Genomic DNA, 18,804 nt, shown 5'->3' with positions numbered 1-18,804 from the left:
GTGGGTTTCTTTTGGGATGATGACAATGCTCTAATATTAAATAGTGGCCATGGTTTCACAAAGCTATGAAAATACTAAAAGCCAGTGATTTGTACACTTTACAGTGGTGAACTTTATGGTATGGGAATTATATCTGAACAAAGCTGTTGTCAAAAAAAAAAAATTAGGCCTGTGTGGGGATTAGGATTCTGGGCTCTCTCCCTTCCCGGATACAATGTTACTGAAACTAATCCTAAAGATCTGAGTACCGCATAGAACAGCTTATTTTCTTAAAAGTTTCTTCCTCCCATTTTTTTTTTCCTTTTTTATTGGTGAAAGCTTGAAATGCTTTTGCGTTGCTGATATCAACCTTTTTCCTGCTTCATCATTTTTGTGGCCATGGAAAAGAGAACAGACGGCAACCTTAAAAGAGAAATGTTTGACTTTGGGGAGAGTTTTATCTTTGGCTGCTACCTTTTCCCATAATTCACATGCATGATCCTCTTTTATTGTATACTATATATGTTATATTACAAAATAATAGAGATTTGGGTTTCTGATTAGAATTTCAAACCCATGGGGATATTCAGTACAGGTCAAAATGTCTTTCCCATGGGATCTTAGAGCCAGGTTTGTTTAGTGGGAAAAACATATTTTTGCTCTTTTTCTTCGAGAAAATCTCACCTGCCATTCCTTTTATAACCACTTCCATCTTCCAAGCTTCTAGGAAGCTTTTATAAAAATGGTGCATTGTCAGTATTTGTTAAAAACACAGGTAATATTTCTGGTCAGCATATGTGTTATGTCTATTTAACTACTACTACAGTCAAGAAGGTTACAGTCGAGGGGCGCCTGGGTGGCTCAGTCGGTTAAACGTCTGACTTTGGCTCAGATCTCGCAGTTCGTGGGTTCGAGCCCTGTGTCGGGCTCTGTGCTGACAGCTAGCTCAGAGCCTAGAGCCTGTTTCAGATTCTGTATCTCCCTCTCTCTCTGACCCTCCCCTGCTCATGCTGTCTCTCTCTCTCTCTAAAATAAATAAAACATAAAAAAAATTTTTTTTTTAAAGGTTACAGTTGTGGTCCATGTCCATTGCTCTTTTGAGTCAAAGATATTTTGACATTGCTTTGGGGATGTTGGTTTAGAAGAAAGGGTTGAAGTCCAAGTTTGAACATTGTCATCCTGCTTCTGTGGCGGCCTCTGACCTTTGATGATGTTTCCACATGGGCACTGCCACACCTTCTCCAAAGACAGGCATGCTGTGGAACGCCGCTTTAGATGCTCTTGCCAAGAGCCAGTTGCCAAGGAATGTGTTTATGGTTTGGGATCCAAGGGCTGGTGACTGGCAGCCTGTTGAAAATGGTTTCTTTTGCCTTCCTTCTCACCTCCCGCCTTCGCTGCTTGCAGGAAGATCTGCTTACACTGCAAGTGTCCTCAGGAGGAGCACATGGTGACAGTGATGCCCCTGGAGATGGAGAAGACTGTCAGCAAACTCATGTTTGACTTCCAGAGGAACTCGACCTCAGACGACGACTCAGGCTGCGCCTTGGAGGAATACGCATGGATCCCGCCAGGGCTGAAGCCTGAACAGGTACCATTCTTGATGGGAGGGCACTTGTGGTTGGGGCTGCCCGGCCTTCCTCATTCCAGTTCAGAAGGAAGAGCTAACTTTGCTGATTCAGAGAAGCGGTTGCGGTTACCTGGGCTGATGACGTCTGGGGCCCCAGTGGGAAGTGAGTCCTGCGTAGGCCACTGTTAATTCGTTCTGGATTGCCATTATTAACTGTCAACGGAAGAGTGACTAGAAACTTCTCAGAAACATTGGTGTTGAAACATTAGAGAAAGAAACTTGATTTCTGAAGGGTGGAAGGGAGTTCTACATTGGCCATGAATCTTTAAGATTCTCTGCTAAAGGAGAGGGAAGAAATAGGGACTTGCCTTATTCTTCCCAGTGATATATGCTCTGTTTAAATACTACATTCAGCCTTCTTTACAGAGAAAGACATTGGCATTTCCTGAAATATTTGGCACTACCTACAGGCTGTAAATATTATTGGCTTGATTAGATGAACTCGGTTTCTTTCTGTTTCACTGTGTTTTTCTCAGCGATATACAGCCCTGCTTTGCATTTCGGTAGTTGGAATTTTCTCTTCCACCAACCAACCTCATGTTTGTTTAGAAGCCTCTTCTTTTAGCTGGATACTTTCATGATCTCTGCAATGTGCACCCCTATTTTTCCCTCTGACACAGAAAATTCTTTCTCCAGTGATCTTCCCTGTTTCTGACAGAATGGTTTAAAGCTTAAAAGACCCTGAAAATGTAGTCAGGAAATTTCTGTGCGTTAATGCTTCTAGAAAAAGTTCTTTATGATTAAGAAAGACCCAAGAATTCCCGAATGACTCAAGAGTAAGACACAGATAACATCTCTTTGATGAGACATTTCTCTTTTTCTTCTGATATTTGAGGTCACAGATCGGCACCCGAAACCGAGCACACTGGCGGGATGGGGTCAGTCAGCAAAATCTTATATAAAATTTTGAATTAGTGACTAATCCTTAAAAATGAGGAATTTGAATGTAAAAGTTCATATTTGTGTCTTAAAAAAATTTGAGGGCCTGACATTCCATCCCTAAGAAGATTGGTGCCGGCCATTCTTTAGACGGTTGGATCACTCCGGATCGCCCAGTCCATTTCAGCCTTTGACATTACCTTCCTAAGCCTTGCAGACCCTTTGTTTTTGTGATCCCTGGCCTAATTCTTACTATGGAGAAAATGTTTTAGAACAGCAGCCTTCACAGAAAATGATCTCCAATGAGAATTTAAGGGAGTTCTGTGCTGAGATATTATCAGGAAGAAGTAAGACCATTTTCTCTCAGTTTACAGCTTAAGGTTTTATCTTTATTTTCTTCTGCTTCAGTGAAGATTGTGTTATTTAAGAGTACGCCTCAGCAAAATGAGAGTATTTGATTGAGTTTGTCCGAAAACTCAAATGAAGTGACGGGTGACTGAATATGTTTGTTTGACATCACCACCCTGCTGCCAGTATTTGAGCAGTGAATTTTCACACCTAGATACGTCTGTGAGCTTGTTTCATTTTCTTGCTAACCTCATTTCCAGCAACTTCTCGGAGGCCCAGCTTTCTTTTGTTCACATTGCTTTCTGCAAAATTGGGCCCTGAAATTCCGAAGTTAAGCTATTTTGGGTTCCCTGCTTAGGTAGACTCTTCTCTAAGACCATGAAAACATCATTCTGTCATTTTCAGATGTGGAGAAAATTTTCTGTAGGCCCAAGAAAACAGGTCATTGTGGAAGCCGGGGTCTTGGTTCAGTTCACCAATTCTGAAAGTGAGTTCTTACAATATTTTTGGAGGCCGCTTGACTCATCCAAAATGAACGTTTTGGAGAAACATAAAACCACTTGCTTTGATTTGTTTTGAAGGAAGACAATTAGTGCTATTCAACACATGGGTTGAATTATGTCCAATGAAAGGATATTCCCATCTCTTAGATAACGCCACTGTTCCTTGGATGGTTTTCTCTATTCCCTGAACTTGCTCAAACCTACGTGACGCAGAAGGTTAGGAAGGGTGTTTGTTCTCCAGAGAGAGAGATTATCTCCTCAGCCCTGTTTGATTGACTATGTATTTGTCTAATAAAATATGAGTCTGTATTTAAAGATGTTTGAAGAGATCATGTTGCATGAGAGAAATGGGCATCAAATTTTAAAATGATGATATCGTTCAGGCACCTGAGTGGCTCAGTTGGTTAAACATCTGACTCTTGATTTCAGCTCAGATTGTGTTCTCATTGTTGTGGGATCAAACCCCATGTTGGCCTCTGTCCTGACAGCATGGAGCCTGCTTGGAATTCTTTCTCCTTCTCCATCTGCCTCTCCCTACACCCCCCCCCCCAAAATAAATAAAATTGTGACATATTTTAAAATCAATTATGGAACTATTTATACATTTAAAGTTTTTTTTAAAGCTGTGTAGAACATTCTAAGATTAGAAAAACTTGAGACCCTGAATGCCTTCTGCTGAAAATGCTGATGTTTAATACCATGTTAGTTGTCTATGATTTGAGAAAATTCATTTTTCTACCAGGAGAAGTTACAGTGATCATTAAATGCTCTGCGCTGCAAGCAAACACTAAAGACTAGTTAAGGTTGAGAGTAATGTGCTTTCATTTCTGTGAGAACCTTTCATTTTACTCCCTGATCATGGGGTTGGTAGTATACCTTCAGGTGATACTCTTTATTATTCTCTTTCTTCTGAGAAATGCCTTCAATTACATATAATGCACATGGAAGTCACTTCCCATCCACCGAGGTGTTTTTGAATATGAGCATCTAATTTCTTAAAAATCTACTATCTGAGAGGCACCTGGGCAGCTGAGTCAGCTTGTGTCCACCTCTTGATATCCGCTCAGGTTGTGATCCCAGGGTTGTGGGATCAAGCCCCATATCAGGCTCTGAACTGAGTGTGAAGCCTGCTTGGGATTGTCCCTCTCCCTCTACCCCTCCCCAATGCTGCTTGCTCGCATTCTCTCTCTCTGTCTCTCTCTCAGAAATAAATAAGTAAAACTTTTTTTAAAAACTTAAAAAAAAAATCTCCTCACTATAAAACCCCACCTTCTTAAAGTAGTGTGAAAAATGATAAATAAAATAGTTGATGCCAGAAAGGAAGGGCATTTATGTTGTGACTTTTAATGGTTTTTAATCCGCGAGGCTACTCATATCCCTCCCCCTCTGTTTGCTTCAAACAAGGTGTGTCTTGTCATCCAGAGAGCCCTCCGGCACCTAAATTGTCCCAATTGGCCATCTGTAGTCTCCTTTAAGGCTCCACTTTGTCTTCATACTCCGTTAATCGCGTGTGCCCTGTCTCCTAGAGATGTTGTGGTGATGTGTTTATAGTGGATGATACTTCAGGAAGAATTGGGAAAATATTTAGGACACTGTAAGGAAGGCCCATGGTGAGCAGGGCTACTCTACTGGAGCATCATTGGAATTGGGGGCTGGATGATTCTTTGCTGTTGCGGCTGTCCCTTTCAGTGTAGGATGACTGGCAGCTTCCGTGGCCTCTCCCCACTAGATCCCAGGAGCACACACCACCCACTCCCCAAGACTTTGGGATGACCAACCCGTCTTGAGGCAATGCCCAGTGACCCTGGGGGTTCACTCAAATGCGGTTGGGCACCCCATTTGAGAGCCACTGGATGAAAGTGATGTTAAAGCCTAAAGGGTCGGTCAGCAAACTTGTGGCTCAGTCAAGACGGAAAAGGCTGACCCAGATCAGCAAACAGTTCCTCGAGTGCCTACCGTGTTCTAGCTGCGGTGGGATAGCTGCTTCCGTGGAACAGGGTCAGGAGTGTGGCGGGGTGAAAATGTGGAGGACCTGGGTGCTTGGGCAGAGGCCAATGCTCTCCAGAGCCTGCTATCCTCAGCAAGTCAAAACAAGGACTGGAGTGGTTTGAGGACCAGGCAGGGGCGCATGGGCCACCTTTTATTCTCCAAAACAGAACTCGAGTTCTCCTTTTACATAAGGCAAACTGGCTCATTGAAAAAAAAAAAAAAAAAACAAAGAAAATAAAATAGATACCTAAGGAAGTGGACCAAAATCATTCATCATTCCACCAGTAAGAACTATTGTTTTGTATACAGCAAGTATCTCTGTAGAAGGAGTGCTTTCTGTTTTGTTTTGGACAAATGTGATGACGCTGTCCGCTTACCCTGACTTTTGTTTCATGTCATCTACCATGAACATTTTTCGGTATCAGTTCATCTAGATCCAGATTGTCCTTTTGGAAGGGTTGTTTGGTCCTCCTGGGAGTTCCCAGCGTGGAGTGGTGCCACCCACCACTAGGGGGAGCTTTTGGAAATGGATGTGCAGAAGGGGGTCGTTATCGTCAAAATAACTCCACTCGCATTAACATGGGTAGCAGCTGGGGATGCTAAGCATCCTGAAAATCCCCAGAGGGCTCTGCACAAAGATGAAGTGACCCCTCCCCAGTGCCAAGAGGGCCGCCATTGAGCACTCTGAGCTGACAGTTTCTTTTTGAAGGGGGCCTTTTTGGCAGCTCCCCACTGTGTTAGATAAAGTGGCAGAAACCAGCCACCCTGCACATTTGCCTCTTCCTCTTCTGAAGGACGATTCTGAGAGGTGGCATGGTCACGTGTAAAGGTTTTTAAGGCTTTTGACTGACTGTGAGAAACTGTCTTTCAGAAAAGGTATAACTGGTAAGTCCCCTGGGTGGACAGTCTTCGCCGGGCCCGTGTGGATGTGTTTTTTCTGTTAATTCTGCTCATTGCTCGTGCGAGCATGAAGACACCATCAGATTGCTTCTCCTGAGTGAACTCCTCTTCATCCGTGTTTTGGATACTTCAGTACCTGTAGACAGTTCTCAAATATGAATGTCCCCCATCCTTGGCTTCCGAGTGTTAGTAATATTCCCTTGACCTTAACTGTGTCTTTGCACATAGAGAGCAGTGATTGAGTCATTTGTCCAGAAGTCTCAGCCCACACATCGAATTCTCATAGGAGAGATGAGGCTACCAGGAGTCTTTGTCCAGTGTTGGGCTTTCATAGTCCTCCGCCGCCATGTGGCAAAGCAGATCATTCACTGCTGCCTACAGAAGGGGGTGACCTAGTTGGTTTGGAGCCCTGTGAAACCTGGAATATCTCTCTTGGAGGCACATAAAAGTCTTTGCTTGGCTTCTCATTTAGTCACCATTGCTCATCCATCAGGTATCAGATTAAGTGTGTTTCCTGAAGGTGCTTCTCTGACCCCATCCTACACCCACTCCATTAGGTCCCCAGTTGTATGCTTTATAGCAATCCCTGCACCTTTCCTTATTCGCACTTTTTCAAATGTAATTAAGTACATGTGTAATTATCTGTTTGGCATTTGCCTCCTCCACTTTGCTCTAAGATCCAAGAGGGCAAGGATCTTGTCTGGTTGGCTCTTCAGGAATCCCCCAGCCCCTTGCACAGTGCCTGACCCGGGGCCGCCAGCCAACAGATATCTGTTAAGAGACAGGCAGGTGACCCGGATCCTTGGCAGAAGCAGGAAGGTTCAGGATTGCATCACACGGAAAAGACAGAGGTCACCAACATGCTTTTTTTAACATAAAGGATTATTCTCTATCAATTTTTCCTGTTCCTGTGTTTCTCTCAAAGGTATGGGTTCTAAGCAGATTCCGCCAGCCATTTCGGTTGCTTCAAGGTTTTCTCAGCTTACAGGGGACAGGAGATGGGGGTGAGATCTCCCGCGTGAAAGCTGCTGGCTCAAAAGTCCCAGGCCTGCAGCATGGTGGGGGGAGCCAAGGGTCTGACAGGGAATCATTTGTATCTCACTCCAAATGTGGGGAGCCCTTTGGGAGCCACAGGGCGGGGAGGAGGAAACTACATGGTCCAGTGGGAAGAACCTCACCCCTGCAGTCGGGAGAATCTGCCCACTGCTCTATCCCTTCATGACCGCAGGAAGGTACTCATTTTCCATGAGCATTGGTTTCCTCGTGATGATGACGACAGTGGAGAAAATTATTAACGCTGGTTATGTGCCCACCACCATCCATCTTTAACTTCGCTTGCATCATCCTGTGTAATTCTCACAAACGCCTTACTGGGCCATTGCTATTCCTGTCTCTGTTTCAGAGGTGAATAAAGCACCAAAGAGATTTAGAAAGATGCCCAGGGTCACACAGCTGAGCAGCAGAGACCGAGTCAGTCTCCAAAAACCCAGCCTGGGAGATGATACTTAGACATACAGGCCACAGAGGCTGGTCCCGGCCCCCAGTGAGGGAGTGTACGCACACAGAAGTTGCTCGCCGAAATACCTTACTGCTCTTCCTGTGAAGCTGTACTGTCAGTGGTAACACTGAGCAGGCAGGAAGAGGAAAGGAACATGGGCTTGTCCAGGACAGAGGAAGGTGCGGTGAGGGTGGAGGAGGTGCGTGAAGCATAGGGTTAACGGGAGTCGCGGATTCCCCCTCAGCCTTCTCCAAAGCCTTAAGTCACATCGTTTTGAATTCTGCCAAGACAGAGGCCTCTCTGTTCCCCGCGTTATTGGCTGTGTGAGTGTTGTAAAGGTGTGACATCTTTCTCATGAAGTTCTGGCTCTGCCAAGCCAGAGCTACTTGGACAGGGGCCAAGATGGAGCCACCTGACTGAATTCTCCCGTGCCCCAAGCAGGTTTCGGAGCTGTCTGTGGAAGAAATGAGCTCCACCACCCTCCTCCTTTGGTGCCTGAAATCTCCTGCAAGATCACAGTCACTAGGCCTAGAAGGAGTGGGTCCCTAGGCCACTCAGGAGGGCAAAGGGAGCCTCCCCACAAAGGAGAATATTCTACAGACCGCTCCTCAGGGGATCAAGGAGTCAGAGGGAGGCATCACTCAGGACTCTGGCCTCTCCTGGCCACTTCAGTTCTCTTCACCATCCCTCTCTGATGGGTGGGCTTCGTGGAAGTTCCCCTCGTGCTCCTCCCAAGAGGGTAAGGAGAGAATCAGAGAGTGTGCTGGAGTATTTTGTGAAAAGGGTACAGCGCCTGGGCTTTCTTCATGCGTTCATTTGCCTATTCAGCACACACACGTGTGTATCTACTACTTCAAGCATTGTGGTAGGCACTGAGGATAAAACAATGAACAAGATAATGAAGGTTTTGGCTAGATTGGAGTTGTGAGGGGGTGGGTGTTCGAGACATAAATTAGGAAACAAAAAGATGTTCAAGATCACTGAAAAAGGGACAGTCATCTTAATAATAGTGATGTAAACATTTAGTGGGCTCTTACATGTGTCAGCTGTCATGCGAGGTGCTTTACACGTTGTGTCTCATTGAATCCAAACCATGAAGGACATACAGCAGCTTCTGTGATAATGGACATGGACCGGAGTTTTGGGAGGACTGGCTAATTTAGACTGATGGCCCAGGGACAGCCTGACTGCTCCTGAATGACATGAAGAAGCCAGCCGTGCAAGGATCTGGCTTGTTGAAGAAGCTGAAGTATCCATTTATGTGAAGCTCAGAAGTGAAATGAAATCAGTACCAGCTTTGTATTTGCATCAAGAATTTAGGCTGGTCTGACTCTTGGTTTCGGCTCAGGTCATGATGTCACTGTCACGGTTCCTGAGATCCAGCCCTGAGTCGGGCTCAGCGCTAATAGCACTGATTAGGAATAGCACTAATCCCTGCTTGGGATTCTTTTTCTCTTTCTCTCTACCCCATCTCACCCTGCTGCACCCCCCCCTTTCTTGTATGCACACATGCACATGTGCTGTCTCTCTCTCTCTCTCTCTCTCAGTAAGTAAATAAACTTGAAAAAATATATATTTTAAAAAAAGGGAGCACCTGGGTGCCTCAGTCTGTTGAGCATCTGACTCTTGATTTCGGCTCAAGTCATGATCTCAACAGTGAGACTGAGCCCCCCGTCAGACTCTGCACGGACAGTGCGGAGCCTGCTTGAGATTCTCTCTCCTTCTCTCTCTGCCCCTCTCCTGCTCTTGCCCATGTGATTATACACATGCGCTCTCTCATGCTCTCTCTCAAACAAATAAACTTTAAAAAACTTAAAAAGAATTTGGGCGCGGTGCTGTGAATGGTTTGGGGAGAAATAAATGGTGCCCATGCAGTGTCTAAGACATCGATGACATGCCAAGATATCCATGAATGTGAAAACCCCACACTCTTGGTTGCCCCGGGAAGTCGAAGGGGCCCTCATACCCATCACCTTGATGTTTCTGCCTGCAAGTGGAGGTAAGGCAACAGAGAGGCCCCATTCAGATACTCCCTAGAGCTTTATGTCCACCCCTTTTATCACATGCCCTCCCTTTTCAAATGTGAGACTGGTGGAGGCAATTGTACATTGTCTTATTCACCACCAGTACTTGGGGCCTAGAATAAGGTCTGATACGTATCACACGTTCAGTACAACAGATGTTACCTACATACACCATCACATTTAGTCCTTGTACGAAAGCCCTCCCTTTTCCACAGAGCACCTTGGCCCTCAGAGTGGATCGGAAACTCCGCTCGGTTGCCATGGGTAGTAAGGGCCAGAGCCTGGATTCACACCAGCTGTCTCTGCAACTCCAGTGCTTGTTTGGGCTCTTCCCCCTCCGCCCCTCTTTCTTCTCTGGCGACCCACCCAGGATATCAGATCCAAGGAAGCCGACTTGGCAGGTGGAAGAGCACGCCACATGCGTCACACAAGGCTCTTTCATTCTTAGGGGAGGGAAGTTTCTTCTAATCTCGGGTTGACTCTGGTGACTAAGGGATTTCTCTCTTCTCCACCTCCAGTTTCCCCATCCCTGCAGGAAGCAGGAAACTTCAAAGGCTAGCTTTCCCCCGTCAACAATTTCTGTTTATCTCTGGCTCTTCTCACTCTTTCATCCTGCCTCGCAGCCCGCGTGGTGAGAACCACATCCCCTCTACTTCCTCCAGTCATGTAGCTCTGCAGTATCACCTACCTGGACACTCACCAGTGATATTCATTCCACAGGTGTTTATGGAGTGCCAAATGTATGCCAGGCCTTTTCCAGGCACTGAGGGACAGCCACAAACCAACAAGTGTCCCTCCCCTTGCAGAGCTGACATCATAGCAGAGGATGCAGACAAATTAACAATGGAATGAACAAGACTTTCAGAAAGTGATGTGTACTGGAGAAGCCCTAAAAATGGGTGATATGATTGAGAGCCAGAGAGGACACACTTTTTCTGTGAAGAGCCATATGTAATTATTCTAGGCTTTGGAGGACATCTAATCTCCATCACAAATACCTAACTATGATACTGTAGTGGAAAAGCAGTCATAGACAGTATGTAGGTGAATGGGCATGTGACAATAAAACTTTATTTAAAAGAAATGGTCAGTGGGACTGATTTCGCTCAAAGGCTGTAGTTTCCCGGTCCCTGATTTAGAGAAGCTACTTTAGATGGGGTGGCCGAGGAAAGCCTCTTTGAGGAGATGACATTTGAGCTGAGTTGTTGCTTTAATGATTACTTTTAATGTTTTTTAGTTATTTTGAGAGATAGAAAGAGAGAGCAAGTCAGGGAGAGGCAGAGGAAAAGGTAGAAGGAACCCCGCGCAGGCTCCATGCTCAGCAAGGAGGAACCCAGGGCAGAGCTGGATCTCACAAACCTTAAGATCATGACCTTGGCCAAGATCTAGAGTCCGATGCTTGACAGACTGAACTACACAGGTGCCCCAAGCTGAGTTGTTCCTTAGAATGATGGTTAGCTTATCCACATTTTGTCAGCCTTGTCTAGTGACTTTTCAGAGTAAGGGTCCCATACCAGTAGCATTGGTACCGCTTGGGAACTTTCTTAAAAATACAGAGTCCCAGGCTCTGTCCCACACCTACTGAACCAGAACTCTGGAGGTGGGCCCGGCGTTCTTTTTGGACAAGGACTTCCGGTGTTTCTAATATGTGCCAAAGTTTGAGAACTCCTCCTCGAGGGTAATGGACAAAAAAACCAATGTTCGAAACATATGGAGACAAATCTTGGCTCTGTGACCTTGAGTGCATGGAGCTTCACTTGTTTTGTTTTATCAAATGAAGAGACTCCTGCCCAAGTCTGCAGCTGTGAAGACTAACTGCATTTCTCTTTAAAGAGTCGAACTGCAGGCCCATAGCAGGCCCTCCTTGAATGGTACCTGATGTCGTTGTCAATATTGTTATTTGGGTCTTCGAGACACTGCAGCAGAGTTGCCTGTGGAAAATAATGGGATAAGCCCCCAGAGCTACCCCCTTACCTCTCTGGCATCTTGCCCCTGGCTGACGTCTCTTGAATGTGGCCTGAAGACAAGGTTGTTAATGTTAAAGGAGAATTCAGGATGCTCTTAAAATCCTTTCCCTGGCCCTGCTCTCAGCCCTCTGCTTGGCCTGTTGACCCAGAAAATGCTCTGGTCCCTGATGTTGCAGAGCCATGAGTTTTACAGCCGTGACTCACCCCTGGGCTGGGTCCCCAGTGCCAGCACCCAGCTTTGCAATTCACTACCAGCTATTGGCAGTTTGTCCTTTTGTAATGTGTGAAGCTATTTATACCAAGAGGGATGGAGGCCAGTAGATATGGGGGAAGGGAGAGACGAACGACAAAGTGGTTCATCTCTCTAGGCCCGCCGGGCGGTTCTGCTTCAAGGGAAGAGAACGCACAGTGTAATGGTCCCTCTAAAAACCCCACACACACACCAGCATTAGACTCACCAGCCATTTGCACTATTATCTTCATTTCATTATTCCATCAGCACATGCTGAGCTCAAAATGGGATTTCATGGCTGCGGTAAGGGGCACAGCTCTCCAACTGGATTGGATTACATTTCTTCCAAGCGGCCTCTCGTGTGTTCACCTTCGTTGTCACTCATCCCAGTGCTTGCCGTGCAGTGTGAGAGGTGAGTGGGGAAGGGGGGGCAGAGTGAGGCCCCAAAGCGATCTCCTGCATAGTTCTCGGGAAACCAGTCACATCCACGATGCTGTGTTGATCTTGGCTCCATAAATGCAGTGACATCATCACACGGCAATGGGAAATATGCCCGTGCACGGTATTCTATAAAACTGCCTGTTAATGAACTTGTTTTCAACAGAACTGTCAGAGATGAGACTAGAAGCTAGGTTCAGACTTCAGGGCCTCTGCCGGATCAGATCAGCAGCATTATGGCCGGGCTCCACCAGCAGGGCCTTGTCAAGACTTGTGTACAGACTGTGATGCCTGGGGAAACCAAGGCTCATTTGCAAACACCGGCAACGATAGCTGCCATTGAATTTTCCAGCTTTCAGGATGGATGGCCACAGCCTTTATACTAAATGAATTCCAGGATCCTCAATGTGAGTGGGCCTTAGGACTTGGACTCCCTGCCTGTGTTCACTGCTGCCCACCGTTTTTGCGGACTGAGTAGCCTACCCTGTGAGCTGGTGTGACAGTTGATTTACTATCAAGATGACCTCTGCCTTATGACTCATGAGATATTTGCAGTAGTTTTCATAGGATGGTTAGATGAATCTACTATCAAGTCAACTGGTAACTACCTTTCTCCACCTGTCCGTCTGTCCATCTCTACATTCATGCATTCACCCATTTACTCATTTGACAGTTATTTTTAAAATTTTTTAAATGTTTATTCATTTTTGAGAGAAAGAGAGATAGAGTGCGAGCAGGGAAGGGGCAGAGAGAGAGGGAGACACAGAATCTGAGACAGGCACCAGGCTCCACGCTGTCAGAACAGAGCCTGATGTGGGGCTCGAACCCTGAACCACAAGATCATGACCTGAGCCGAAGTCAGATGCTTTACCGACTGAGCCACCCAGGCGCCCCTCATTTGACAGTTATTTATTGAGTAATCGTTACATGTAAGCCCTTAGTTCAGGTGTGATTCCAGTGTGGCTGTTTTCCAGGTGCTTCCCAGCCCCTGTCTTGAGATTTTGCTTTGTGTGATGTGGACCCATTCACAGGCGGATGTAGACATTCCTCTTTGTGGAAGACCCACATAGACTTCAGGTTTTATATTGGTCTCTGGTGCCTTCCATGTTTTCAGTACCTGTTCCTCTCAGCTTATAGTATTTCTGACTGTGAGCATTGACACTCACTAGCTCTGTGTTCAAATCCTACCTGTGTTGCTCCCAGATACTGACCTTCATGAACTTTCCTTTCATCATCTGAAAAACAAGAATATCATTATGTAACTATAGCATGGTTGTAAGGATTAAATGAGCCAATACTTTAAGCATGGGCTTTAAAAATGGCCTCTTTTAGCTTTCTTTTGAATAGGCAAAAATTGGAAACCATGTGTCCATTAATGGATGAATGGATAAAGTGTGTTGTATTTGTACAGTAGAATACTATTCTGCAATAAAAAGGAAGGGACGTTTGATACATGCAGCAACATGAATGAATCCAAAATCTTTATTCTCAGTGAAGGAAGTCAGACCAAAAAGTTACACACTCTTTGATTCCATTTATATAAAACCCTAGAGAATTTATTCAGTAGCAGATCATTGGTTTCTTAGGGATGGGAGAGGTGGGCAGAGTGGGAAGGAGGAAAGGCAGAAGGGAAGAGGAAACTTTTTAGGATAATAGGGTTTGTTTCTCTCGTGATCATGCTGATGGTTTTGTGGCTGTATATATATATACATATATATGTGTGTGTGTGTCAAATTTTATCAAGTTATGTATTATGAATACGTGTAGTATGAATATGTACACTCAGTCAAGTGCACACATGAATGAACGAACAAACAGACTTGCTCTGTAGCAGGAAGGAAGACAGGTACCTTCTCATCCCCATGGTGGGTCTTCCTAGGGTTTCATATTTGCCTGAGGAATTAACTGAGCCTTTGGGCCAAGTACTGTCAGAAAGACTTTGCTCAGTATTAATTACGCACAATAAAAAGGAGATTTGGGACAGAACTCATCAACATCCAGATGGATGACACTGAAAAATCAATTCCAGAAACTGGCTCATTCCATCGTCTCCATAAATTCTCTGGGACAGTGCTTCACATGTAGTTGGCCTTCAGTCACTAGCAGTGGTTGTTGTTTGTGCTGTGGCACTTAGAAAGACTGATTGAAACTCTGTGATCAGCTCTTGCTAAGAGAAGCTAATTATTCAGGCAATTTCTGAACCTGCATTTCCTGAGCCAAATGGATGAGTTCATAAGCTCTCGCCTGAGAGGAGATCAGGGCTGCCACATAGAATTGTACAGTTTGTGCACTGCACAGAGGCGCCTGGCCTAGGTGGTATTTGGAGGCTGATATTCACCTAGGCTCTGACAACTCCCAAAAGGAGGAGTGCATTTTGTTTAGCCTAAGGCACCTTCCAGCTTACCAGCTTACACAAGACTGTATCTCGAGAGATTGGGGGCTTTTTCTAATTTGTAGTTGGGAGGTGCTCTGTGTAATTTGCCTAAAGGTATCAAAAGACACCAACCTAAAAAGGACTGTAAACATTAACTAGCCTAGCTCACTGATTACTTTATCTCTTATTTCCCTGCAATCCTGGGGTTCTGGGAAACCTCTTGTTTGACTCTTGCCAAAGGATGTGAGAAGAATTGGTGTCTCCATCCTCACTGGCATTGAATAACTGGTAGGGGAAAGGAGGGAGAGGTTTTTTCCCCCCAGTTTTGATGGTCATGATTGTGAATACTCCATGCTCTTTTCTCTTTTCTCCTAACCTCTGTCACATTTAACAAATCATGGCAAGCATCGTAGCCTTGGACAGAGAGGCAGGCAGGGAAAAGAGTTGAAATACCAACAAACTAATTTTGTCAGCCACTTGACAATGCTTTTCATGTTTGAGGGAGAGGTTCCAATCCATATGGATAAACTTGACCTTGAGCTTATTCATGGTTGTGAGGCATCCATCTTCTCCTGAATCCCATCGCCGTGTGGATCATCAAGAATTCATCTGAGGGGAGAGGCGCCTGAGTGGCTCAGTCAGTTAAGCGTCCAACTTCGGCTCAGGTCATGATCTCGCGGTTCGTGGGTTCGAGCCCCGCATCAGGCTCTGTGCTAACAGCTCAGAGCCTGGAGTCTGCTTCGGATTCTGTGTCTCCCTCTCTCTCTGCCCCTCCCCTGCTCATGCTCTCTCTCTCTCTCTCTCTCAGAAATAAATAAAAACATTAAAAAAAAAAAAAAAGAATTCATCTGGGGGGTACCTGGGTGGCTCAGTTGGTTAAGCGTCTGACTTCAGCTCAGGTCATGATCTCACAGTTTGTGGGTTCAAGCCCCACGTCAGGCTCTGCACTGATAACTCGGAGCCTGGAGCCTGCTTCAGATTCTGTCTCCCTCGCTCTTTGCCCCACTCCTGCTCACATGCACTGTCTTTCTCAAAAATAAATAAACATTAAAAATTTTTTTTAATTGAACCTGAACCTTGTGTTTAATGTTTAACAACACAGTCTGAGAGAAAGACTACGGCTTGCACGTTGTCACATGGAGCTGGAATTTAAGGAGCAGAGTTTATTTCCTTTACTGCTCTTCCCCCTCCAACATCAGGGAAAATACTTAAGGACCGTCGAGCAGGCAGATAGGAAAAGGGGCATTCATGTCCAGAAAGAGCTATGAATCAGAAAATTTCAGTTTTGGACAATGGCATCTCTAAGTGACCTTGACCAAGTTCCTCAGCATCTTATAGCTTCTCTTTCTCATTTAGAAAATAAAGATGTTAAATATTTTCCCAATACTAAGTAAGAATAGGAAAGGTAATGTTTCCAAATTGCTAGGAAAAAATATGATAGAATTAGTGAGCAATAATTACTATTCATGTGATATCCTCTGTTGCCTTCCTAAATTTTTTGCCTTTTTGATCTTCTATTGCCTAAGAGAGTTATCTTAAAATCCCTCATCTTATTATGGGTTTGTTTATTCTTGTTTTTCTATTTTTGCCTTATATGTTTTGTGGCTGTATTTTGGGTACCTGCAAGTTTATGAGTACACTGTACTTTGCTAGATTTTTCCTTTTATTACGTAACATCCCTTTTTAGTATTTTTTGCATTTGATTTAACATGAAAATCATTTGTATGATTTTTTAAAAAGCTTATGAATGCTGCATTAATAGTATTTTCCTAGAATATAAATGGTAAAACCAGTGGCTATTACAAAGTGATCACCAAATGTATCACTAATAATCTTGAAGTGACCAACGTCAGTTAATTCCATGTAAAATCTCTCTTCATCACTACTAATTATATTTACTTAAATTCAGGTTTGTACAGTATTAACATTGCACGTTGGCCTCCTTTGGGTGAATAATTGGCAAGACTGTGCTTTTTCATTCCTTTATTTCAAACTTTTCATATGGGTTTGATTTAAATAAGCAGCATATGATGAATATTGTGTTTTACGTTTAAACTGATAATCTTTTAAATGATGGATATAATATATTTACATTTGTTATGTTCACTGAGATACTCATTACTACCACTTTTTTGTTATTTTGTGTTTGCTCTCTTTTTTCTTCTCCCTTTTTCTATTTTTTTTCTACTTTTTAAAGAAGCTTCCTTCATGTTCCTTCACTTTTGGAAAGCTATAGGATATGTTCCTATTTTTGTAGTGATCGCTCACATTTCCTCACGTCCAACCACACTGAGTCCCTTGCCGCTCTTCAAGTACCATGAGCTTCCTTCAGCCTCAGGGTCTTCACATGTCATTCATTTTAAACAGGTATCAGTGTTTCCATCCTTCTAATTATGTCAGAGAACTTAGGTGATGTACTTTTAGTGCCATTCTTAGATTACTCATTAAAGATTCTTTTCCCCCATCTTTTGCCTCGCCCGTACCACTATGCTGTTTCAGCCACCTCACTTGAGTTCGTATTTGCTCAAGCCTCAGTATAACAATTTAAAAACAAAACCATATCAATACTAATAATTTTGAGATCATTTCATGTTTATTTTACATCCTTATTCCTTTTTCTTTACATAGATAGGAACAGATGTAGAAACTCGCCATTTTTATAGGTTTGCTTTCTACAAAAATATGAGAGGTGCCCAGGTGGCTCAGTTGAGCATCTGACTTCAGATCAGGTCATGATCTCACGATCTGTGAGTTGGAGCCCCTCGCCGGGCTCTGTGCTGACAGCTCAGAGCTTGGAGCCAGCTTTGGATTTTGTGTGTGTGTGTGTGTGTGTGTGTGTGTGTGTGTGTGTACCCGTACCCCTCCCATACTCACACCCTGTCTCTCTCGCTCTCAAAAATAAATCAACATTAAAAAATATTTTTAAATATATGAGTAAAAGTAAGGCTTTGATTCTTTTTCATCTATTTTCTGATTTCCAAAAAAGGTTTAGAGGAGTGTTCAGTAAACTAACTAAAACAAGAGTAAAGAATGCTATAGGCAACAAGGGAGAATACTGTAGTTATCACAGAAGACAAGACTACAGGATACTACCACAACTGGACACTGTTTTTGGCTAACCACATAACAATACCCACTGTTTTTTGCATGAGCCTGCGATAACAGGTGGACGAGCCTTGTGTTACACCTGAAATGTCAGGATGCTGAAGAGTGCCCGCCAGAACTGTCTGCATCTGAGCCTAGTTGACATTGAGTTCTCTTTTCTCGCAATTATTGGCTAATGCTTCTGAATGCTTCTCATGCCCCTTCCAGAATAATCAGGAGACTGCCTTGAGTAAGGAAGAGGTGCTATGTAGTGGAAATGCTGTGATCTGTGAAATGTTAAGTTATGCCTCGAGGCTCAAAAGTCAGGAGAAATAACTTGCCCAATTATCAGTGGCGATTTATCTTATGGGCCTTCTCTCTGAACAGCTGACTTCCCAGATCTTCATTTGTTATAGATGCTGATGGCTGGGGCCAGTGTCTCCCCTGGAATCCTTAATTGTCCTATTCAAAACAGAAGGAAAGTTGCTTATAAAAAGACTCAACTACAAGTGTAGATATACTGGCTTACTCATTTTTTTCCCCCACTGATTTTTCCAATAATTTCAGAGAAGTGCTACTGCTGAAGAACATTTGGTCCCAACATGTAATAAAAATTACCTTCAAGTAGTCAAGTTCATAGAGACGGAGAAGAGAATGATGACTGTGTGGTGGGAGCAGGAATTGGGCAGTTAATATTTAATAGGTACGGAATTTTACTTCCAAAAGATGAAAAAGTTCTGGAGATGGATGGTGGTGATGCTTGCCCAACCAAAATGGTACTTAATGCGATTTAAAAATGGTTAAAGAGGGAAGTTTTATATTATACGTAATTTACCACAAAATAAATACATAAAATAATGATAAACTAATAAAATTTAAAAATATACCCTCAGGGATTGAGACCACCCCATGTGGTCTTTGCTGAGCATAAGCCTGAACACGTAAGGTTCTCTTGTATAGAC

The 18,804-nt window shown here is 44.0% G+C and overlaps 1 protein-coding gene across 2 annotated transcripts in view; it reads left to right on the top strand.

Annotated features, from left to right (window-relative positions):
• PRICKLE2 (prickle planar cell polarity protein 2) overlaps positions 1-18,804 on the top strand; it is a 329,276-nt gene that overhangs the window by 236,479 nt on the left and 73,993 nt on the right. For both annotated transcript variants that reach the window (XM_077760258.1, XM_077760257.1), the window contains exon 3: positions 1,384-1,567. In XM_077760258.1, the coding sequence (XP_077616384.1) occupies positions 1,384-1,567 (184 nt within the window). The remainder of the gene's footprint in view (positions 1-1,383; positions 1,568-18,804) is intronic.

Source organism: Crocuta crocuta, unplaced genomic scaffold (assembly GCF_008692635.1).
Source record: "Crocuta crocuta isolate KB4526 unplaced genomic scaffold, BGI_CrCroc_1.0 scaffold213, whole genome shotgun sequence".
NCBI classification, from domain to species: Eukaryota; Metazoa; Chordata; class Mammalia; order Carnivora; family Hyaenidae; genus Crocuta; species Crocuta crocuta.
Note: the sequence above shows the minus strand (reverse complement) of the source record. Positions and strands in the feature narration are given on the sequence as shown.